Source organism: Cherax quadricarinatus, chromosome 37, assembly GCF_038502225.1.
Source record: "Cherax quadricarinatus isolate ZL_2023a chromosome 37, ASM3850222v1, whole genome shotgun sequence".
Classification (NCBI taxonomy): Eukaryota; Metazoa; Arthropoda; class Malacostraca; order Decapoda; family Parastacidae; genus Cherax; species Cherax quadricarinatus.
Genome location: NC_091328.1, coordinates 5,316,895 through 5,341,767, shown reverse-complemented (window position 1 = coordinate 5,341,767; position 24,873 = coordinate 5,316,895). Strand labels below are relative to the sequence as shown.

Sequence of the window (24,873 nt, the reverse complement as noted above, 5' to 3'; positions counted from 1 at the left end):
TATACATTTTGAATGCCTAGATGCCTTGTCTTGAAAAGCTTGTATAATATATTTTCCTATATTTAAAAAATAATTGGAACTATATTGAACAAAAAGGCTCAATACCATGATTGGAACAATATGCAAATAACCTGCACATAGGAGAGAAGAGCTTACAAAAGACGTTTCAGTCTGACTTGGACCACTTATAAAATTGAGCAGCGTGATTTTTGTAAATGGTCCAAGTCGGGCTGAAATGTCATTGTAAGCTCTCCTCTCCTATGTGCAGGTTACTTGTGTATTGAATTATATTCTTGATTTATTAACAAAAATGCTGAAAATTTTAATTTGACAAATGATGGCAAAACATGATTTGATATGGTTTGTTTCAGATTCAAAATTCTTCCTCCTGGTGGGGTGATAAGTGGAGGCAACAGTGGAGGGTCAAGTGGTGGTGGTAATGGTGTAGGTGGGTCAAGCAACAGCACCACTTCAGGTTTCCAGACTAGTAGTAGCGGCTCTTCCATTACACAAAGGTGAGATAGGTTTTCTTTGAATTTCTACCTTAAAAGTTTTGATGTTTCTTTTATTTTGTAAAATAATAGTGGTACCTCGGGATATGAACAGCTCAAAGCTTGAACAGTTGTGTAAGTGTATTTATGTAAGTGCTTTCGTAAGTGCATTTTTGGGGGTCTGAAACGGATTAATCTAATTTACATTATTCCTCATGGGAAAAAAATTCATTTGGTATCGGCACTCGAACAGCTTTCTGGAACGAATTATTTTCGTATCCTGAGGTACCACTGTAGTTTGTATTGTATTATGTACAAGGAAAATGCTGTACTGTGCATCTATTTGCTTATATTGGCTAAACTAGGTGTTAGTGACTACATTGTCACCTTTAAATGCATACAGAAATCTTTTCAGTTTTAATTAAGAAGTTATCAAAGAATGAAAAGAGATTTAAATTAAAGTGTGTATCTACACACTTGGACATACAGCAGGGATGTTTGAGCATGTTAAGACAGGAGTGAATGGAGATGAATGGTTTTTGGGACTTAACGAGCTGTTGGAGTGTGAAGGGATTCAGGAGAAACTGGTTAGCCGGACTTGAGTTCTAGAGGTGGGAAGTACAATGCCTGCACTTTAAAGGAGGGGTTTTGGATATTTGTTGTTTGTAGTGACATCTGAACTGTCATATCTGAGCACTTCTGCAAAGACAGTGATTGTGTGAATGATGGTGAAAGGTTTTTTTTTTTTTTTTTTTTTTGGGTCACTCTACCTCGATGGGAAATGGCCGATGTATTAAAAAAAAAAGTCTGCACTTCAAAAATGTTAGTGCTGTTGAATAATTACTTTGATTCATATAAGCCATGCATATTGTATGTATTGATGTTGAAAGGAAGTTGGTAACCTTCTTTTAATAATTTTTGTAGTGGCATAACGAACAACAGCAGTGGTAGCAGTATCACTAACAATAGTGGAAGTGGTGGAGGGGAAAAGAAAACCTTGTCATCAGAAGTGTTGGGGTCAGCAACCAAAATACTGAAGTGTGGGGATAGCAAGGAATCTTCTGATAAGTTGGACATGCCACCCCCACCATCTCCTGCATCCAGTACTTGCTCAGACACAGGTCTCTGATGCCAAATTTTCTAGGTTTTTACTAGTGTTTTCTATTTCAAAGTGTAAATATTTGAAAGCATACCTTCTTCTAGCAAGGTCTGAATCATATTTGTACATTAAATTTTATTAATGCTAATAGTGATATGCATTATTTCTGTCATGCTTTTTAAATTTAAGATTTGATTATTTGATGACAAATTGTGACAAGTAATTTGACTTGTATAAAGGTTTAGTTTAGTTTTAAGTGCAGCAAAATAACATTTTAATGTTTAATTAGGATCAATAACATCTCCTGCTTCATACAAACGTGGAAAACGACCAGTGCCTCGTGATGAAATGGAGCGATTTGATGAGGAAGAATGGCCTTTGAGAGATGTAATATTTGTAGAGGATACAAGACCAGTACCAATTGGGGAGGTTCTTGCTGTTGATGGGAATCAAGTAAGTCTTTTCTTTCTATGGGGTTATCTTACTTTGCTCATTTTTATGCATTAGTTTTATAGTAAAGGGGATCGAGCATGCTATGTATTGCAGCTCTGTTATTTGACTGTCACGTGTTATTACTTCCTTAGAAAAAAATGGATTTTTATATATTCACATTTGGTGAACAGTTGTGTGTGTACAGTTTGGCATGTACAGTTGTTTTTGAAAAATACATCACCACATATTTTTCTTAAAAAATAATAAATGCGTTCATTGAACTATGAGCCAATCTTGCCTGTAATTCAGGAGAAAAGTAGATAAAATGGCTCAAGAACTAAAGCTCTCAAACACTTGTATTCCAGATCATCAAAATCATGGACAGGTAATTTGCTGTGCTACCTTGATGATGAAATACATTATGCAAGAAAGCAATGGAAATGCAGATTAATTTAAATTTACATCAGATTGTTAGTTTCCCATGAAAGACTGATTTGAAAATTACACGTCACTCTTTACAGGTGGTTGTGGTACCTCAGACGAAGGAGGGTAAAGGTAACCTACGTGTGATCCACCGAGATCAGTTGCAAGTGATTCGTGCTGGGGGAAATCCTCGTGTTCCAGACTGTTATCAGAAAACACCCAAGCGTATTCCAGTGACAGAGCAAGGCCAAATCCTAACTGTGGCAGTGGATGGTAGAGGTACAATGATACTTAATTTTTTTAGCTCTGTTAACTTGGAAAGTAGTGTAATTTGCTTTTTTAGCTAGTTTCTAGAATAGCCCACAACTTTATTATTATTAATATGGGATGGGGGTTATTAGTTTTGTTAGCTAGCTCGAGGGTACCTGCCAGTAAGCAGAGGTTAAATACCGCTACTCTAGAGCATAGACTGGTGTTGCTTTAGTCTTTAGAACAAATTTAGCTGTTCAAGGTGCAAAACCTCATAGTTGTAAACATAGAAATTTGTAATTTTTCCTTGAGGTTTTAGTGTACAGTGTATCAATTCTTTTTCCATAATTTTCTTTTTTTTAGCCAATACCTTGCCACTCCATGAAGGTGATGAAACTTCCTAAGCAGTGGGTACTCTTACTAATTATTTATCTACTCTATACCATGAATTTTTGGTATTGCTAGGGTAGGATGTAAGTGTGTAACATTTGATAATTTTAAAATTTAAGCCATGAAGTTAAACGTCATTTTTTTTCTTTTTGCATGGGTATTTTTTCAATAGGGATACATGCCATCGTTAAGAATGGAAGTCGTCTGACTTACGTCATTTACAATCTGAGTTCTGGGAAGGCTGAGCAGGAATGTGTGTTCCCTACTGATAGTACAGCATTTATGGGATCTGAGCCTTCTAGCATATCCTTAACAATAACAGGAGAGGTATGTTGATAAATGATTATACGAAAATGTCTAATGATTGTCTCTTACTCCAATTTTGTTGAACACTATATATATAATATATTTATGTTTTATAAACTACCTACTATGTACATTATTTTCCTTTCTTCTGTATCCCCCTTCCTTTGTCTCCTCTTCATCCTTTCCTTCCTCTCCATCCACTCTCTTTATTCCACTTCCTTTTTAACCTCCCCCCTCTATCCTTCACCTACATCTGCATCCACTCCTCTTTATTCCCTTTCCTTCCACTCTATCCACTTCATTCCCTTTCCATTCTATCACATTTCCATTCAGTACTCTTTCTCTCTCTGTCTGTCTCTGTCTCTGTTTGTCTCTGTCTGTCTCTCTGTCTCTGTCTCTGTCTGTCTGTCTCTCTGTCTCTGTGTCTGTCTGTCTGTCTGTCTGTCTGTCTGTCTGTCTCTCTGTCTCTCTGTCTCTCTGTCTCTCTCTGTCTGTCTCTCTCGGTCTCTGTCTCTGTCTCTCTGTCTGTCTCTGTCTGTCTGTCTCTCTGTCTCTCTGTCTGTCTGTCTGTCTCTCTCTCTCTCTCTCTGTCTGTCTCTCTCTCTCTCTCTCTGTCTGTCTCTCTCTCTCTCTATTCATCTAATCCTCCCTTTCTATCTAATTCTACAACTTCTAGTCTACCTATCCTTCTTGTATCTCTTCCATTTTCCCCTCTTTTATGTCTCCCTTTCTTTGTCTTCCTCATCCTCTATTCCTCTTCACACTATACCTGAGGGGCTGATTAAGTAGTGATGAATGGAGAAGTGGAACATTTGTGTTAGCTGCATGGCAGCCCTCAACTGTCATCTGTGTGTATGCTTAGCAATATCAGATCAATTTGGCTGTAATATTGTATCTTTGTTTCATGGTTTCATGTGAATGTACTCTGGGTCATTACTGTTTGAAATGTACATACATTATGTTTTTGTGGGACAGAGAGAGTGAGCGAGTGTATACTCTGGATGTTTACCGTGCAGAACTATATATGCTTGAAATTTTAACATGTGGATTTGTTTTTGTTTTCTTAAAATAAAACTTGAGATCTTTCTCCCAGATATGAATTTTTAATGCTTTAAATGGTATTTCAGTACTATATAGCAAATTTGATGTACTAAAGAGGTTGAGCATTTCTTTGGTCACTTATTTGTGCATGAAGGGAAGTCTCAGTTTTTATACTAAACTGAATAAGTTTTCAAAATTATTGCTCAGATGAGAATAATTTTTTTTTATTGTAAACTAGCCTAGTAGCCCTAATATTATATGGAAATTTTACCTAAGAAAAGTCTGCCCCTTTTAACCATCACCATAGCAGTGAATGACTCCATTAATCAACTCATCTTGCTCCATTCTTTCTACACCACCACCACTATTTCAACAACTCTGCTTTTTTAATTATACTCTACTGTCACACCTTCTGTCATTCCTTGTTCTCTGCATATTATATTGTTACCTCTGTATTATAGCTACATATATATACAGAATGCCTAATTTTAACATGAATGGTCATATGTTCCTGAAGATCCATAAGGTGTGAATGATATACTTCCATTTAACTTCTAGAGTGAGAATGTAGGTGTACTGCGTGATGGGAACAGCACAATATACCCCCTTAGTAAGGACTGTGTGGACTCGATCAAGGATCCTCACTGGCCGGACTTACCACCTGTGTCTTGCTTAGGAGTGGCCACACACTTCCTGCATGGGGCAGGTGCCCATCAAAAGAATCATGTTGCCTTGCTTGTCCTAGCGCTCAAGACTCAAACGCTGATGCCCAAAATACTCCGGTGTGACCCTGAAGGTGTTAGACAAGTTTTGGCACTCATTGAAAATGATACTCCAGGTATGTTCTACAAATTTATATACACTTATACACGTGGCTTGGAAATTAGTAGAAGGTGCGGAATTACTAAAAGTATTATTCAGATGGCTAAGGAAGGGTTGTTGAGGTGGTTTGGACATTTTAGGTACCCCTTGCAATTCTTTGGATCAAACCTGATTACCTACTGGTTTAGCCCTTATAAATGTAATAATAATAGTGTCTTTTGTTTCAGATGGTGTTTCAAGTTTAACAACCGAGTCAATAGTTGAGGAGAAGTGTGATGGAAATCGTAACATTCTTCATGCTTGTATATCCACTTGTTGTCCAGTTACAAGTAAAGAAACCGAAGGGGAGTCAGTGTTAGAGAAAGACCCAATCTTAGGCACTTTTGCTTGGCCACCAAGTTCCTCAGACACGCTGAATGACTCTACTAATGCAGCTGGACCAGATGATGACCTTATGACCCCGTCCTCTTCCAAAACCACACCAGGACCTAGCATGCCAACACTAGGTTCTTCGGACCCAAATGAACGCAGATCCTACTCGTTAACCATACTTCGAACAATCTGTGACAGTCCTGCGCTGACGCAACATCTGCGTAGTTTATTAGTTGCTCGTGATTCTAATGGTTTTACACCTTTCATGTTGGCTGTTTCTGGCCGAGCATACCAGGCAGCCCTAATCCTTTTTGATGTGATACATCGTGTAGCTCATGACAGTGCCATAGACGCTGAAAGTGAGCGTCGGGCTGTCACCCAAATGATATTTCCCAGAGGTAGCAACCCTGATGATTCCCCTCTTCATGTTCTTTGCTATAATGACACTTGCTCCTTTACCTGGACAGGAGCTGAACACATTAACCAGGACATTTTTGAATGCCGGACTTGTGGGCTTGTAGGGTCCCTGTGCTGTTGTACAGAGTGTGCACGAGTTTGCCATAAGGGTCATGACTGCAAGCTTAAGAAAACCTCCCCAACTGCATACTGTGATTGCTGGGAGAAATGCAAATGCAAAGCCCTCAAATCTGGTCATCAGACTGCGCGTTTTGATCTTTTGTCACGTCTCATAACAGAAACAGATCTTGTGAACATTGCCAATGGAAGGGGGGAGAATCTTCTTCTTTTTCTTGTACAAACTGTTGGGCGCCAAGTGACAGAACAGAAGCAGTGGTCTAGGTAAGTTGTGTTTTGTTCTGTTGAGCAGTTAACAGCTTCCATTAAATGTATTAGTTTATGGTTTACAATAGAAAGTGTATATAGATGGCAAATAGGACTTTCTCAAAAAAAAAAAAAAAAAAAAAAAAAAGGAACATAAGTAATTGTTCTGTTGGTGCTACATGTTACTAGGAAGACGTTTTCTCTTAAGTGTTCAAGGGTAGTTTTGCTATCTAGAGCTAGAAATGTGTACCTAATACTGTACTTGCCAAAGTAAGTGTAAGGCTTCTTTCTCATAAGGCAGGATTGTTCCTGTACAGTATAGCCCAGTGTTCCCTTCTAAAGTCTTGTGAACAGCTTCTTCCATACTATTATGGGGCTTACTGAGCCTGTAAGCCAGAGGAGGTCAATATCTCTATTTGTGTTCACTTGAAAGGTTTCTAGCGAGATTTAGAACAACGAAATTGATTACTAAAGAAGGTAGGAAGTGCTACAATCACTGGAAGTTAAAGAATGCACAATAGATTTAAGTGCCAGTGATCATTGGACCCCACAAACTTGGCTCTGAACCTGTAGGTATGAATAGGTAATTATGCACATTGATACTGAACCCAGTCCACAGTAATTCTTCTGAAAGTCTTTTTGTTTTAATGAACATGATTCTTCCAGTAGTTTATGTGCCATTTGATCAGTTTTTACTGTAGTCCATCTCTCCCTTTTACCATCTTCACTCTTACTTCCTCACTATTTATGCCACACTACCATTACAGCAAGATTTCTCATTTTCAGTGTTTTCGTAATCACCTCGCATAGCCTTCTAATATAATAAGTATCAGATATTCTTATACTTATTATATTTTGTAAACTACTTTCACATCTTCTCATTTAAGTTTTATATGCCAGTGATATGTTTGACAATTGTTCATGGGTGTCGAGAGAAAAGTTTGTGATCATGACAACATAGAAATAACTACCTCTGTTGACTCCATTGGACTCCAGGGCTGAGTTATATTTAATATTTCTTTGCTAGGCTTTGACATTTCGTGTGATATAAATGAAGAAAAACTACAAGATGCTTGCAGTACCTAATCATTCTTCCGAGCCAGGTATGGCCTTGCTCTGTTATGTTTTGTTAAGATAACTTAGGACACTTGAATTACTTGAGCCAGTGTATCATTTAATATTATTATTCTATGAGCTGTCAACAATGTCCAAGGATCCAGCTACTTCTACTGTAATAATTGTGGGTACTAGGCAGAACCCTTAAAAAAACAGTGCATTACCCAGATATCGCATGACTCCTACAGGTTTAGCGCTGTCTCATGAATATATTATTAATATTAGGTGAATGTATTCTGAGCACCTCTGCAAAAACAGTGATTATGTGTGAGTGTGGTGAAAGTGTTGAATGATGATGAAAGCATTTTCTTTTTGGGGATTTTCTTTCTTTTTTTTGGGGTCACCCTGCCTCGGTGGGAGACGGCCGACTTGTTGAAAAAAAAAAAATGTATTGTCTAGTGTTACAGGTGTGTGTCATGACTGTATGGCAGTATTTAACCTAATGATGCAAATGAAGTTCTGGCAGACACTGAAAGATATATTTTTAATGTAGTGGTAGTAGTTATAGAATGAAATTCAGTGTTTTTGGTTAAATATCTCAGGTGCGTAATTTGAGAAAAGCATTTGCTTTCATTACACCTTAAGCCTAGTTTGAAAATGCAGGATGGGCAATTTAATGATCATGTGTGGTGTTAGGAAATTTGATGGAATAGGAAATGACAGTAGTCTATGGAATTAAAAATGGATGTTAATCCTGTACAGTATTTGTTGAAGGAAACATCACAAGAGTTTGAGGATAGGGCAAGCAGGAAGCAGTCAAAAAAGAGGGGCAGATATAATAAGACTAATAAAATGTGGTATTAATGTGAACTGTGCATGATAAGCAGCAGCAAACAGTGCAAAATTAAAACTATTTTCTGATTTTTTATTTTATTATCACACTGGCTCATTCCCACCAAGGCAGGGTGGCCCGAAAAAGAAAAACTTTCACCATCATTTACTCCATCACTGTCTTGCCAGAAGGGTGCTTTACACTACAGTTTTTAAACTGCAACATTAAGACCTCTCCTTCAGAGTGCAGGCACTGTACTTCCCATCTCCAGGACTCAAGTCCGGCCTGCCGGTTTCGCTGAACCCCTTCATAAATGTTACTTTGCTCACACTCCAACAGCACGTCAAGTATTAAAAACCATTTGTCTCCATTCACTCCTATCAGACACGCTCACGCATGCCTGCTGGAAGTCCAAGCCCCTCGCACACAAAATCTCCTTTACCCCCTCCCTCCAACCTTTCCTAGGCCAACCCCTACCCCGCCTTCCTTCCACTACAGACTGATACACTCTTGAAGTCACTCTGTTTCGCTCCATTCTCTCTACATATCCGAACCACCTCAACAACCCTTCCTCAGCCCTCTGGACAACAAACTATGAATTCTCTGCATTATATTCACACCACACATTACCCTCAGACATGACATCTCCACCGCCTCCAGCCTTCGCCTCGCTGCAACATTCATCACCCATGCTTCACACCCATATAAGAGCGTTGGTAAAACTATACTCTCATACATTCCCTTCTTTGCCTCCAAGGACAAAGTTCTTTGTCTCCACAGACTCCTAAGTGCACCACTCACCCTTTTTCCCTCATCAATTCTATGATTCACCTCATCTTTCATAGACCCATCTGCTGACACGTCCACTCCCATATATCTGAATACGTTCACCTCCTCCATACTCTCTCCCTCCAATCTGATATCCAATCTTTCATCACCTAATTTTTTTTGTTATCCTCATAACCTTACTCATTCCTGTATTCACTTTTAATTTTCTTCTTTTGCACACCCTACCAAATTCATCCACCAATCTCTGCAACTTCTCTTCAGAATCTCCCAAGAGCACAGTGTCATCAGCAAAGAGGAACTGTGACAACTCCCACTTTATGTGTGATTCTTTATCTTTTAACTCCACGCCTCTTGCCAAGACCCTCGCATTTACTTCTCTTACAACCCCATCTATAAATATATTAAACAGCCACGGTGACATCACACATCCTTGTCTAAGGCCTACTTTTACTGGGAAAAAATTTCCCTCTTTCCTACATACTCTAACTTGAGCCTCACTATCCTCGTAAAAACTCTTCACTGCTTTCAGTAACCTACCTCCTACACCATACACTTGCAACATCTGCCACATTGCCCCCCTATCCACCCTGTCATACGCCTTTTCCAAATCCATATATGCCACAAAGACCTCTTTAGCCTTATGTAAATACTGTTCACTTATATGTTTCACTGTAAACACCTGGTCCACACACCCCCTACCTTTCCTAAAGCCTCCTTGTTCATCTGCTATCCTATTCTCCGTCTTACTCTTAATTCTTTCAATAATAACTCTACCATACACTTTACCAGGTATACTCAACAGACTTATCCCCCTATAATTTTTGCACTCTCTTTTGTCCCCTTTGCCTTTATACAAAGGAACTATGCATGCTCTCTGCCAATCCCTAGGTACCTTACCCTCTTCCATACATTTATTAAATAATTGCACCAACCACTCCAAAACTATATCCCCACCTGCTTTTAACATTTCTATCTTTATCCCATCAATCCTGGCTGCCTTACCCCCTTTCATTTTACCTACTGCCTCACGAGCTTCCCCCACACTCACAACTGGCTCTTCCTCACTCCTACAAGATGTTATTCCTCCTTGCCCTATACACAAAATCACAGCTTCCCTATCTTCATCAACATTTAACAATTCCTCAAAATATTCCCTCCATCTTCCCAATACCTCTAACTCTCCATTTAATAACTCTCCTCTCCTATTTTTAACTGACAAATCCATTTGTTCTCTAGGCTTCCTTAACTTGTTAATCTCACTCCAAAACTTTTTCTTATTTTCAACAAAATTTGTTGATAACATCTCACCCACTCTCTCATTTGCTCTCTTTTTACATTGCTTCACCACTCTCTTAACCTCTCTCTCTTTCTCCATATACTCTTCCCTCCTTGCATCACTTCTACTTTGTAAAAACTTCTCATATGCTAACTTTTTCTCCCTTACTACTCTCTTTACATCATCATTCCACCAATCGCTCCTCTTCCCTCCCGCACCCACTTTCCTGTAACCACAAACTTCTGCTGAACACTACATTTTTAAACCTACCCCATACCTCTTCGACCCCATTGCCTATGCTCTCATTAGCCCATCTATCCTCCAATAGCTGTTTATATCTTACCCTAACTGCCTCCTCTTTTAGTTTATAAACCTTCACCTCTCTCTTCCCTGATGCTTCTATTCTCCTTGTATCCCATCTACCTTTTACTCTCAGTGTAGCTACAACTAGAAAGTGATCTGATATATCTGTGGCCCCTCTATAAACATGTACATCCTGAAGTCTACTCAACAGTCTTTTATCTACCAATACATAATCCAACAAACTACTGTCATTTCGCCCTACATCATATCTTGTATACTTATTTATCCTCTTTTTCTTAAAATATGTATTACCTATAACTAAACCCCTTTCTATACAAAGTTCAATCAAAGGGCTCCCATTATCATTTACACCTGGCACCCCAAACTTACCTACCACACCCTCTCTAAATGTTTCTCCTACTTTAGCATTCAGGTCCCCTACCACAATTACTCTCTCACTTGGTTCAAAGGCTTCTATACATTTACTTAACATCTCCCAAAATCTCTCTCTCTCTCCTCTGCATTCCTCTCTTCTCCAGGTGCATACACGCTTATTATGACCCACTTTTCACATCCAACCTTTAGTTTAATCCACATAATTCTTGAATTTACACATTCATATTCTCTTTTCTCCTTCCATTTTCTGATATAAAGAATAATGATATTTGTGCTGTTTCAGTTTAAGTGGTTTGTTTGTTACGTAAAATCTGTGAAGTAACTTTAGATAATGATGTAGATGATTTATTAGTGTGTAGCACTACTAGTTTCCTTTAATGATACTAATGTCATTTTAGATGCGTATTATGAATTTTAGTCCTCTTCTGCATTTTTTCAGTTTCCTCATACTGAGTTTCTCCTCATTATAGTGGCGTGAAGGTTTTTGGTAATGATAAAATTTTAGTTAACCATTCAGTTTTTGGTTCATCTTCTAGCCCAGGATTCATAGAAAGTGACTTCAGATTTACTACTATATTTTATGTACTGCTCTATCAAGGACAATTGTTAGTTATTCAAGTTACTATATAATTTATTTTTGTTTCTTGATAATTTTCCATCAGTACAGTATTATTACATTTAGAAAAGTCTTGCCAAAATATTTTTGAAGAAATATTTTTGTTTAATAAATGTGTTATATTTCTCACCTCAGATGTCGCTCTTCATCATCATCAACGCGTAAGAATGCTCTGTCAGATGTAGTCAATATGGAGGTTCCTGACCATGATCTGGAACCACCTAAGTTTAGTCGGCGGGCCTTGGAGCGCCTGCTGAATGACTGGGCAGCTGTGAGAGCCATGATCATGACTGGCCACAAGGAGGAAACCCCTCCCACTACTGCATCAACAGATGAGATTAATTTCATGCAGTACCAGGGTCACACCACCCACTTAGACAAATTTACTTATTGTCTACTTGTTAAATTAGCTACACAGGTAAATTAATTGTGAAAAAAGTGTATAGTTTAAGGGAAAAAAAAGTTGCCATTGCACAAATATTTTCTCACGTGTTTAAACAAAATTTAACAGTCCCTATATATTTTATTGTAGGTTGAGCATCGTAACCTTAAGTTAAAGCAGTTGATAAACAGCGATGACGATGAGCGCAAAATGATTGCTGATACCATGGTGACAGCTTTGATCAACACACTTATAAGAGAGCTACACAATGAGTCTGTGCCAGGACGCAAGCAAGAAGCAGAAAAGGTAACTCCATCTTCATCCTGAGAGCTAATGTGTGGAGTAGAACAAGAGTAAATTTGGTGACAGTTTGTTTAGGTTTTGTAAAGTTTTGGAAGTGATTGATAGAATCAGTTGATGCTATATCAAGTGATTTCTTGGGAGTTGAATAAAATTGCAAAATGTGTTGTTTAGGGACATTTGTAGTAACAATATAAGGCACAATACCGTGACTGGAGCAAGACACAAATAACCTGCGCATAGAAGAGAGAAGTTGACGACGACGTTTTGGTTCGACTTGGACCATTTACAAAGTCACACAGTGTGACTTTGTAAATGGTCCAAGTCGGACTGAAGGATCATCGTAAACTCCCCTCTTCTATGTGAGGGTTATTTGTGTAACATTTGTAGTAATTCTGAACCAGTAGGTGGGAGCACATTAAGAACTTTAACAGACTAATAGGGGGAAGGGAATGTACAATATTGCCGAGTGTCCTCAACTCCTGAATTACGAAATTAATATTTTACGATGGTCCTGTTATCTTCTGAAGTAGTGGACCTGGTCCAGTGTTGCAGAGGACAACCGGAGACTAAGAATACAGTAGACCCTCAGTTTTCGTGAGTCAGTTTTTGTGAATTTTGGTTATCGGCAACTTTTTTTGTCAAAATATAGCCTTGGTTTTCGTGATTTCCCTTGGATTTCAGTGGTCATATGGAACATATCCCAGTGGCCACGTGCACACAAAGCCTCTCACAGATGCATTCAGAGTCAGTCTGGCATTGTTTCTCAGCAAGTGAGCATCCATCCCCCCCACGTTCATACGAAACATTTCGTAATAATCTATTGTTTTTTGTGCTTGCAACTGCTAAATAAGCCACCATGGGCCCAAAGAAAGCTCCTAGTTCCAACCCTTTGGTGAGAAGGTGAAAAACATTATAGAATTAAAGAAAGAATCATAGAAAAATGTGAAAGTGGCATATGTGTGGCCGAGCTTGCCAGGATGTCCAAGAGAGATGTTGTGGAATATATTGTGGTATTGGGGAATTCCATGGGGTTGGATGTGTGTGGCGAGGATGTGGAAGAGTTGGTGGAGGATCACAGTTCATGAAGAGCTAACCACTGAAGAGCTGAAAGACCTTCATCTGCAACAGCAACAGATGTGCAAAGTGGAGTGAGGTGCAAACATTTGTGGAGGAACATCACCCTAACAAAGCTGTTGCAGGCAGTGTCTGTGACATGTTCAGTGACAATGCCGTGTCCCATTTTAGGCAAATCTTTAGAGACGCCAGAGACAGAGCTCTCTGGAAAAAATTTTTAAGCGACAGGGGTCCAGTGATTCTCAAGCTGGTGCTAGTGCCATTAAAAAACAAAGAAGGGAAGTAACCCCAGATAAGGTACCTAAAGTCTTTATGGAAGGGGATTCCCCTTCCAAACAATAGTAACTTCTCCCTCTCCCCTCCTCCCGTCTTCCATACACCAACATGAGTCTTCAATAAAGGTAAGTGTGTTGTTATTATTGCTTTATATTGATTTTTCATTCTTTTCTGTATGCAAATCTATATTTAATCTAAAAAAATTATTTTTTGTTAATACTTTTAAGTGTCTGTAACGGATTAATTGGATTTACATTATTTCTTATGGGGAAAATGGTTTCGGTTTTCATGAATTTCGGTTTTCAGCAGACTCTGGAATGGATTAATCACGAAAACCGAGGGTCCACTGTACTGGTTTTATAACTTGTATTACTACAGTACAGTAATGTACCTTTTAGTAATTTTGTGGTACTCTATGTAATATACACTACTTTTACTTGCCTTTTCATAGTGGAAAGATGAGGTATAAACTGCCACGACCATGAGCCGTTTTAATATTTGTTCTAGGACTAACTATTGAACCTTTATGGCTAGGATCTACACTGAACTTAAGAGCATAGTCTGTAAGTTTGATCTTGCTTCTACATATATCAAACACTGTTTCTTTACACCATATTCCTCACATATCCATGCCACTGAGACATAAGACTCGACCTTCTTCATTAATTAAAGTTTCTCAACACTGAGAGCCATACATTTTGTCTTGGCACCACCACTTGCTTTAGAAGCCATAGTTAATTTACACTTTACTTAAAATGTTAATGAAGTCACACTAAATGCTCTAAATCCAGGGAAAATTAGTTAGTTTTTTTTTTTGTGGTGTGCGCGTGTGCGCGCACACACACACACATATGCATGCATGCATGCATGCATGCAGACATGATATGCACATGTGCACATGCTACACACAGCCACAGCACACACCACATAGCGCACACAGCGCACACACATGCACACATGCACACACATGCAACACACACGCACACATGCATCGCACACACACATATGCCACTATGCATCCACACTTCACTCCCACTTTTTTTTCACACTCATTCATTCCTCACCTTTCTCTTTTCTCTCTCTCTCTCTCTCTCTTTCTCTCTTTCTCTCTCTTTCTCTCTCTCTTCTCTTTCTCTCTTCTCTCTTTCTCTCTTTCTCTCTTCTTTTCTCTCTCTCTTCTCTCTCTTTTCTCTTCTCTCTTCTCTCTCTCTCTCTCTTTCTCTCTCTTCTCTCTCTTTCTCTCTCTTCTCTCTCTTTCTCTTTCTCTCTCTCTTTCTCTCTTCTCTCTCTCTTTCTCTCTCTCTCTCTCTCTCTCTCTCTCTCTTTCTCTCTCTTTCTCTTTCTCTCTCTTCTCTCTCTCTTCTCTCTCTCTCTCTCTCTCTCTCTCTCTCTCTCTCTCTCTCTCTCTCTCTCTCTCTCATCTTTCTCTCTCTTTCTCTTTCTCTCTTCTCTCCTCTTCTCTCTCTTCTCTCTCTTTCTCTTCTCCTTTTTTTTTTTTTTTTTTTACACAGGGTTCCAAGGTTAAGGATCCCATAGCTTTATTGACAGCTACTTACAGGTTAAGGATTCCTAACTTATTGAGAAGTAGAGCTGTTACCTACATCAGCTCATTTGAAAGCATTTTTATTGTTATGAGACATACAAGTAGGGAACAGGATGAAGTTGGAGCCATCTGAGGCTCAGCATTTTCATTTGATCAACTGACTTATCTCGTGCATCATTATGCTCTCTGAATGTGTTCATCACTAGTCATCCTGGGATGTATGATCTCAGATGGAGTGATGTTCTGAGAGGTACAGCAGAGTGAGGTTGCTGCTTTCTGCCGCCTTGTGGCATAAAGCTTGTTTCACGCTGTCCTCAAGTGGATCCAAGTGGTATTTGACAAATTGGCCTTGTACATAACAGTAAGGCCACCCACATCCTCCTATGTTGAAGGCTCTGCTGAAATGACAGATCTATCCAGGATGGGTCCAGGCAAGAGATGAGCGCTCTTGCTCTGTTCTCACTCTGTCAAGCAGTCGCAGATGAGAGGGGGCAGGCAAACCAAGAAAGTGGAGCATACTCAAGGTGTGAGCGTATTGTGCCTCGTACAGGATCTTGCAACCCTACTGTCAAGCAGATGCAGATACGGCGAAGTGCTGTAAGCTTCCTGGCTGCCTTGTTTGCAAGATTTACAACATGGTTCTTCATGGTTAGTTGGAGTCAAATTTCACCCAAGGATATCAACTTCTTCTCCAGGTGCCAACATCGTCCCATTCATCCACTTACTGCACCAGCATTACCATCATGTGCCTAGAGACGATCATCATTTACGGTTTCTCAGGTGCAAATGTTACTGCCATCTATTTCCCAGCTGATATAGCTCTCAGCTGGTGATTGATGTAGCTTAGAGCAGCTGGCATTTCTTCTCTTGGATAAGTGAATGTCAGTGTACAGTCGTCTGCATATGCATGTGATTCTGGGATGAGATGAAGAAGAGTCGTGAAGTAGACATTCCATAACAGTGGACCCAGTACACTTCCTGTGGAACGCTTGCCCAATAGGATGCTTGCTGATTCCGCTCCATTGAGGACTACACAGAGATCTACCATGAAGGTAATCACTGAGGAGACATAGCGTAGAGCCTGCAATTCCAGTGCTTGAAGTTTTGCTAAGAGGCCCGGTGCCACACCGTCGAAAGCGCCAGCAATGTCCAGTGCTACCACACAGCTGACTTTGGATTCATCCAGTGACTGGTGCCACTTAGTGGAGAGGTTTAACAACAGATCAGCAGCAAGTAACCTTTCCTGAAGCCATATTGACGATCACAAAGTAGTGAGTGGTAGTCAAAAAATCTGTCATTTGTCTTGAGATTATTGTCTCAAGGATCTTACCAGTGATTGACAGGAGTGACACTGGTCTGTAGTTGCTGATTTCTGCTCTGCTCTTCTTTTGTGAACAGGGACTACATTTGCCTCTTTCCATGGAGAGGGCCATTTGCACTGTACTAGGCAGTGCTGAAAGATCTGAGTTAGAGGTGTGCTAGCTGGTCTGCACATCTTCTCAACAATCTTGGCTCAACTTGTCTGGGCCTACAGCCTTTCCTGGTCAAGTGATTTAAGAAAATGCACCTCCTCCTGCCTTATTGTCACCACTGACAGTTTTGACACAGTTCCTGCAGCTAGCAGAGAGTCCCTTGCTGGATCAGAACTGCATTTTGCAGCAAAGTGTTCAGCAAAGAGGTCCGCTCTCTTGACTACTAGAGAGGTGGTCCCATCCTGTCGATTTAGAGGTGAATAAGTTCATCAGGCAGATAACCTTGTCTGTCCTTGACCAGGACCACCAGGTTTTGAGCCTACCCTACCTGATGCTAACTTTCTTTAGTGTCCACCTCCCATTTAGCAATGGCCACTTTGAACATCACCCATATGCCTACAGGCTTGCATGTGCAAGTTCCTGTATAGTGTAGGATATCTCTTATACCTTCGCCATGCTTGTCCTCAGCAGCAGCCTCTCTCACAAAGCCAACCAAGGCTGATCTGTAGGCTTTGTCACATATTGCCGGTGAGGAATGTGTTCTTGTTCTCTCTTTTCTCTCTTGTCTTTCTCTTCTCTCTCTCTCTCTTTCTCTCTCTCTTCTCTCTCTCTTTCTCTCTCTTTCTCTCTCTCTTTCTCTCTCTCTCTTTCTCTCTCTCTTTCTCTCTTTCTCTTCTCTCTCTCTCTTTCTCTCTTTCTCTTTCTTTTTCTCTCTTCTCTCTTCTCTTTCTCTTCTCTCTCTTGCTCTCTCTCTCTCTCTCTTTCTCTCTCTCTTTCTCTCTCTCTCTCTCTCTCTCTCTCTCTCTCTCTCTCTCTCTCTCTCTCTCTCTCTCTCTCTCTCTCTCTCTCTCTCTCTCTCTCTCACTCTCTCTCACTCACACATGCTTTCTCACACATTCTCACTCTCTCACTTTCACACTCACACATGAGTGAGCACAAACAGTCTACTGGTGCAGGAGGCCTGTAGCTCTGTGAACAATGAAAATGAACAAGGTGCATAATTGCATACTTCGGTCCATTTTGTCCAATTAGAGCATTTGTTTAGCCAATTTTTTTTTTGTCCTAAATTGCTGAAATCTGTTAATGAGATGTTTTACTATAATTTTTAAAATATATTTGAGTGACACAGCAAGTGTTGAGGTAAATGTTAACTGTCTTTTTTGCAGGACTACAGGAAACATAATGTTCAAAGAAGATAAATTTAAGCTAAACTTCTTTGGAAAGATTTTAGGGGGAAGATGAACTAAGTGAAACATTCAGTTGAACCATTTTATTTAGCAAAAAAAAAAAAAAAAAAGTCCTTGGAACAATCCTTTGATGTCTATTGATAGTGTTGGTTACTGTTGTCCTCTGTGGCCTGGTCTCACACTAGATCTTCTACATTAGGGAGAAAATACTACAGGAATAAGCACTATTAAGAAAAATGCTACAGTAAAAATGTGTGTACTGTAGACTATTTGCAAATAGCTGTTTGTATGATTTACCTGCAATTTTATTAGTTCATGAGACAGACAAGAAGACAGCAGTCCTGCTGGAGTACAGAACAGGATTCCATTTCAGATTCATATGACAGAATAGCAGTGTACCTTCCTCAGTGGTTGCTCTCTATCACCCTACTACTATGCTGGAGTAGCATGTGTTACTATAACTTTTGCAAGTAAAATTTTAGGCTAAGTAATGAATTTCAAGAGATGCTAGGCCAATGTTGATAAACTCTTAAGACATGTTTGGAATATTGCTATAACTAACACTCTTTTAATGCAGGTAAACTTTTTATTTCCTTATAAATTTGGTAAAACACATGAATTATTGGGAATACACAAATTCACTTAATTTCCATTCTGGAACAGTGGTAAAGGAAGACAGAGTATTTTAATTCAAACCTGGAAATTACTGGAGGGGCTGGTTCCAAATCTGCTTACAGAAATTAATCCTTAAGAGAATTGTACAAAATACTCCCTAGAAAAAGCAGGGATGCAATAAGTATATAAGAGACCTTAATTAGCATACTCAGTTTAAGGTTGTTCAACATCTTCCCTTTAGAGATAAATGGAATTATTAATACATCCCTAACTGTCTTCAAGGGAAAACTAGATTCTCCAGGCAGTTCCTGATCAGATGAGCTCTGATGCCTACGTTGGATTGAGTGCAACTAGCACCAACAACTTTACTGACCAGACTGTAAATTAGGAGGCATGGTCTGAGGCTGAGCCTTGGAGTTGATCTGGAGAGCTATCAACAGGTGAACTGGTACTTAATAAAGTTTCAGTTTTATTTCAATCACTTGTTAACCATAAGTGGTATTCAAACCTAAGGTACAGCAATGTTCCACATCTCAGGACATGTTACATCTGCCAGTCAAGTCATACACCAGCCTGAAAAAAAAAAAAAAAAGCTAGAAACCAAGTGTTCATGCATTTTGGTTCAGCTACTCAGAACTTTCATTGAAGAATTTCCTGTGACTTAAACACCAACCACTTCTGAGACTTCCTGCATGGGCCAGATATTGTTTAGTTGAGTTCCAGTTGATTTAATGGAGGATCCTTGATTTTGGTGAAGGGCCCCTTGATCCTTGGAAGTGGACCTACCCTCCCATTTCCTTCCTTGGATCTAACTTCACCACCTCACATTCCCCCATGAATGGGGATAATGGGCTATAGAATTTTTCCCCTCCCAGAAAGCCATGTATGTTGCAAAGGCAACTAATATGCTGGGAGCATGGGGCTAGTAACCCCCTTTTTCTGTATTTTATTATTAACACATTGGCAATTCCCACCAAGGCAGGGTGGCCCGAAAAAGAAAAACTTTCATTATCATTCACTCCATCACTGTCTTGTCAGAGGGGTGCTTTACAATACAGTTATAAAATTGCAACATTGACACCCCTCCTTCAGAGTGTAGACACTGTACTTCCCATCTCCAGGACTCAAGTTCGGCCTGCCAGTTTCCCTGAATCCCTTCATGAATGTTACTTTGCTCACACTCCAACAGCACATCAAGTATTAAAACCATTTGTCTCCATTCACTCCTATCAAATACGCTTACGCATGCTTGCTGGAAGTCCAAGCCCCTCGCACACAAAACCTCCATTACCCCCTCCCTCCAAAACTTCCTAGGCCGACCCCTACCCCGCCTTCCCTCCACTACAGATTTATACGCTCTCGAAGTCGTTCTGTTTTGTTCCATTCTCGTTCTGTTTTGTTCCATTCTCTCTACATGTCCGAACCACCTGAACAACCCCTCCTCAGCCCTCTGGTAATCCCACACCTTCTCCTAATTTCCAAACTACGAATTCTCTGCATTATATTCACACCACACATTGCCCTCAGACATGACATCTCCCCTGCCTCCAGCCTTCTCCTCGTTGCGACATTCGTAACCCATGCTTCACACCCATACAAGAGTTTTGGTACAACTATACTCTCATACATTCCCCCTTTTTCTGTATTCAGTTACTAAAAATTTTGAAACTGAGATGTTTGAATTTACATGTGTGTAGTGTGTATAAGAAAGGCCTGATTGTTTAATGTTTTGAATGAAAAGAAGCTGGATGTTTTAGCACTAAGTGAATTATTATTGTTATCAAATTAAACAGAGAGGTAAATGGGATTAAATCAGGTGTAGCTGAGAGAATCGGAGCCAAGGAAGATGTTGCGGTAATATTAAATGGTAAGTTACAGTGAGAATAATGGGCTTATAAGTGTTTAAACTTGGGAATTATGGGGGTTAGAATAAACATGGGATACAGGACAGTAGTTGCAGCAAGTATGAATGCAGCTGGGGATTGAGCATCTAGTATTCTGGTGCGAGCATGTTAGATAGGAGTGCATGGAGACAAGGCATTCATGGATGTGCTGTTAATGTGAGCAGGGCAACTTACAAAAGGATTCCTGGAAATTAATTAGCTAGGCTCACCCTGGAGATGGGAAGGGCAGTGCCTGCACTCTGAAGGAGGGGTGGGGATGTTGCAGTCAGAGGGTAATATAATTATGATGTCGGCACACTTCTGGAAAGACTGTGATTGAGTCTTTGGTTCTCCCTGTTTTGGCTGGAGATGGCTGTTGAGTTAACCCTTTCAGGGTCGAGAGGCCCTCTCCTAAACTTGTTCTCAGGGTCGAAAATTTATCGAAAAAAAAAAAAAAAATTTTCTCATGAAAAGATGATCTTTTCTCGATCATAATGTCACCAAAAGTATGAAATTTGATGGAAAACTTACGGAATTATGCTCTCACGAAGTTAGGGGTCTCGACGATGTTTATGCATCGACTATTTCGCCCACTTTGAGCCCTATTTTCGGCCAATTCCAGTGCACTAGTCAACAAAAATCATAACTATTTTGTTAGAACTCAATTTTTTCTATCGATTGAGTACAAGAAACCACCCATTTACCGATTTCCACTACCCAATAAATGTTCAGAAATTAGCAATTTTGCCAATTTCACACAAATTTCAAAAGATGCCAATTTCCAAATAAGGTCCAGAATAAACAAGACAGACATTCCTGGCACTAAAATAACTTTTCCTCTGTTCATTAGTCATGTCCCCAGGCCCCTCTTCCATTTCTTTTGCTTTCCACTTTGAATTTTTATTCTCACAAAAAATGGAAGATTTACTGTTATGCAGACTACTGCATTAGTGTAGAAATGGTATAAATAATATCAGCGTACTTGTGAAAGAAAATACTCACCAGTTGAAGTGTATTGGACACGTGGCATGATTTATTTACTTTTGAACTTTGGCAAAAATCAAACATTTCTGCTACTTTGAGCTCAATTTCAAGGTACTTTTCATTGTGAAACCAATCAAAATCATCTCAATTTCTGTAATGTCTTCCATTCTATAAAATGAGACCAAAAAAACTAATACAACCATAAATACCATACGAAAATAAAGTGCAAAGTCGCTGTTTTAAGCCAAAAACACGGTCAAAGTTTTTTTTTCTCATTACGTGCTGTGTGCTGCAGGATTTTTTTTTATACCATGCACACTGACCACATAGACCCATTCTTTCATATGTAGGCCTACCAGCTTTCTCTCGCTAGATTTGGAGGCGCTAGAATTAGGCGTATTAGTATGTCAAAAACCCTGGTGCGTAAACCGTACTTGTATGTCGGAAACCCTGAAAGGGTTAAAAAGATAATTATGATAATCAAATGCACATTATAACACTAACTGAAAGTGAAGTTGAAACCTGCTGTCCAGGACTGCATTACCCCTACCATCTGGAAAAACATTATGAAACCCTTGTTCCAATTCTGTAGATCATATATGATAGTCAGTTTGGACTAGTATTTTGTTCCAGTTTCATAGATCATAAATGATACTAGATAATTTTTTTTGTTTAACTAAACCTCACATGTGAGAAAAGTTAATGAGGTCTCGATATTTTTGTAGGATAGACATTAGATAAGATAAGACTTGAGAAGTGTGAGTGGAATAATAACAGATACTTTCTTAATGGAATCAGTGATTAAGTAAAGTAATATAAGAAAGTATTCTACATTGTCTTGCTTGAATGTATGGGAAATTTTGTAAAATTTATTGAACTCTTTCACTTGTCTTACATATTAAGTCTTTGCTAAATATACATATTATCATCCTATCATTGTTAATATAATCTGCACAAAGCTCTTTTTCCTAACATGGCTTGCAGCATCCAAGGCATTAAAAGCAAATAATATATCTTGCAGGTGGCTCGGAGGTTCATAGCATCAGTAGTGAGAATCTTTGTCATTCTGGCCATTGAGATGATTCCTAATGTCAGCAAGAAGAAGCCTGGCAATTCTTACACACAGCCACTTGCAAAATGCATAAAGGTTTGTATTATTGATACAGTAGCAGATTACTGTTATGTGGCTGTATTAGCCCCTTAACTGTGGCATACCCTAAAAAAAATTGTGTTGGGGAGGGGGCAAGATTTTGAAAATAAAAAAAAAAATTCTTAATCTATATTTTTCTGAAGCAAATAAGATTAAAATTAGTGGAATCTGATAAAATCTTGTTATTTTATAGCGTGTTGAAATTCTGAAGTGTGAATGCCAAAGATGTGACTTTTTTTTTAGCTTGCTTGTTTCCATAGCCTTGGAGATATTGCAGAAAATGTTACTAATTAGGCGATAATCCTAAACTCTCTGGAAAATGTGGAATTGGCCCTAAATTCTCGGCCAACAAAGGGAAGAAAAGGGAATACTTGTAACAGAACATTGAATTTATTTTCTGACGCTGTCAAGAATTGTATGCATAATGTCTAGTTCTCCCATTTGTTGCTGCATTTATGCAGCAACAAATTGGAGAATAAAATGTCACATTAGTTGCATAATAAAATGTAACAATAGTTGCACTTGTGTCCTCTTACTTTGCATTTATGCAAGAGAAAGGAAGTAATGGTAGTAAAAGTTGCATTACACTTAAAAACTTTTACTATAAAAAATATTTCAGTAAGTTAGAACAAATAAAATTATTTCTGAAATGTGTATATATAATTTGAATATGCTAAACTTTAAAGATATTTTTTATTTGGAATTTTTGTACTGACCCATTTAGGCTTAAGAAAAAGATATAATACATAGTAAGTTTTCCTTACATTGTTTATTGATAACCAGTTAATTATTATTTTTTTCAACAAGTCAGGCATCTCCCTGTTTTGAAGCTCAGTTGTATAATCACATGTGAATATTATTTTATAATTTTTGAAGGAAAAAAAGTCTTCCTCTATGCGGAACATCTGATGTACTTTGAAAGCACATGTATAGGATAGTCATGTTCAAGTTTCCATAATTTCTTAATGTGTTGGTACAGGTCTTTGAGTCAGTGATTCCTGTTGCTGTGACTGAGTTATGTGATGCTGCTGACGCTCTCATGCTGCCAGTGCGCCTCAATTATGTCAAGCCTACAGCACCCTTTCCTCTTAGCTCGACTCACGTAGATGCTAATCATGGTTGTAAGGTATGGGATAGCTAGAACAGTCTGAAGCTTTTTCAGAATCAAAATTTTGTTGGAGATCTTGCATATGATTTGTTTAACATATTACAAGTGTTGTAGGTTAGTATTTGCATGCCGGAATAAATCTTCTCCTTGTTATTATGGCTCTTTTGTGTTGGTGTTGCTTTGCAACACCTCATTTTCTTTAGTTTATTAAACTTTTATTTTGCTAATACCTTTTCCACCTTAGTTGTACATCTAACAGCTGATGGGAACTCAGAGTTCACTAATAATTTGTTATGTCTCAAAGATGAGTTGCTGTTGCTTAGGTGTATTTTATAATAAAAGGATCACAAATATTGAATTTATGTAGGATTGAAAGTCCAACTGAATAAGATGAGATTCAGTGAAACATAAACCTATCGAGAAAATGCAAATTTTATGGCAGATACTAATAATGTGTGACGATAAACAAGGATAGAGAGTTTTAATCCAGTTTCTCATTTATCTTGAGATGAATAATTGATGAATGTTGTAATTGTTGAGTTTTTCTGCACTCTTCCACAATATCATTAAGTTAGGAATATAGATTAGCTGGTGAATAATTGGACAGACAAACAATATGTAGGTTGCTTAGGAATTCATGGAGATAAGTTGTTTTTATGTAGGTAGTAGGTTGGTAGACAGCAACCACCCAGGGAGGTACTACCGTCCTGCCAAGTGAGTGTAAAACGAAAGCCTGTAATTGCTTTACATGATGGTAAGATTGCTGGTGTCCTTTTTTCTGTCTCATAAACATGCAAGATTTCAGGTACATCTTGCTACTTCTACTTACACTGAGGTCACACTACACATACATGTACAAGCATATATATACACACCTCTCTGGGTTTTCTGCTATTTTCTTTCTAGTTATTGTTCTTGTTTATTTCCTCTTATCTCCATGGGGAAGTGGAACAGAATTCTTCCTCCGTAAGCCATGCATGTTGTAAGAGGCGACTAAAATGCCAGGGGCAAGGGGCTAGTAACCCCTTCTCTTGTATAAATTACTAAATTTAAAAAGAGAAACTTTCGTTTTTCTTTTTGGGCCACCCTGCCCAAAATTGTTTTGTTTTTAATAAAGGTACTGTTGGAGTGAGAGCAGGGTTGCTTTGTAAAGGGATTCAGGACACTGGTTAACTGGATTTGAGTCCAGGAGGTAGGAAGAGCAATGCCTGTACTCTGAGGAT

The 24,873-nt window shown here is 38.9% G+C and overlaps 1 protein-coding gene across 4 annotated transcripts in view; it reads left to right on the top strand.

The window, feature by feature from the left end:
* Window positions 1-24,873, top strand: part of hyd (E3 ubiquitin-protein ligase hyd) — a 112,200-nt gene that overhangs the window by 23,145 nt on the left and 64,182 nt on the right. For all 4 annotated transcript variants that reach the window (XM_070091806.1, XM_070091807.1, XM_070091809.1 and 1 more), the window contains exons 10-20: window positions 372-515; window positions 1,416-1,612; window positions 1,880-2,043; window positions 2,544-2,724; window positions 3,257-3,411; window positions 4,990-5,269; window positions 5,481-6,423; window positions 11,809-12,091; window positions 12,206-12,361; window positions 22,414-22,539; window positions 23,522-23,668. In XM_070091806.1, coding sequence (XP_069947907.1) covers window positions 372-515; window positions 1,416-1,612; window positions 1,880-2,043; window positions 2,544-2,724; window positions 3,257-3,411; window positions 4,990-5,269; window positions 5,481-6,423; window positions 11,809-12,091; window positions 12,206-12,361; window positions 22,414-22,539; window positions 23,522-23,668 — 2,776 coding nt within the window. The remainder of the gene's footprint in view (window positions 1-371; window positions 516-1,415; window positions 1,613-1,879; window positions 2,044-2,543; window positions 2,725-3,256; window positions 3,412-4,989; window positions 5,270-5,480; window positions 6,424-11,808; window positions 12,092-12,205; window positions 12,362-22,413; window positions 22,540-23,521; window positions 23,669-24,873) is intronic.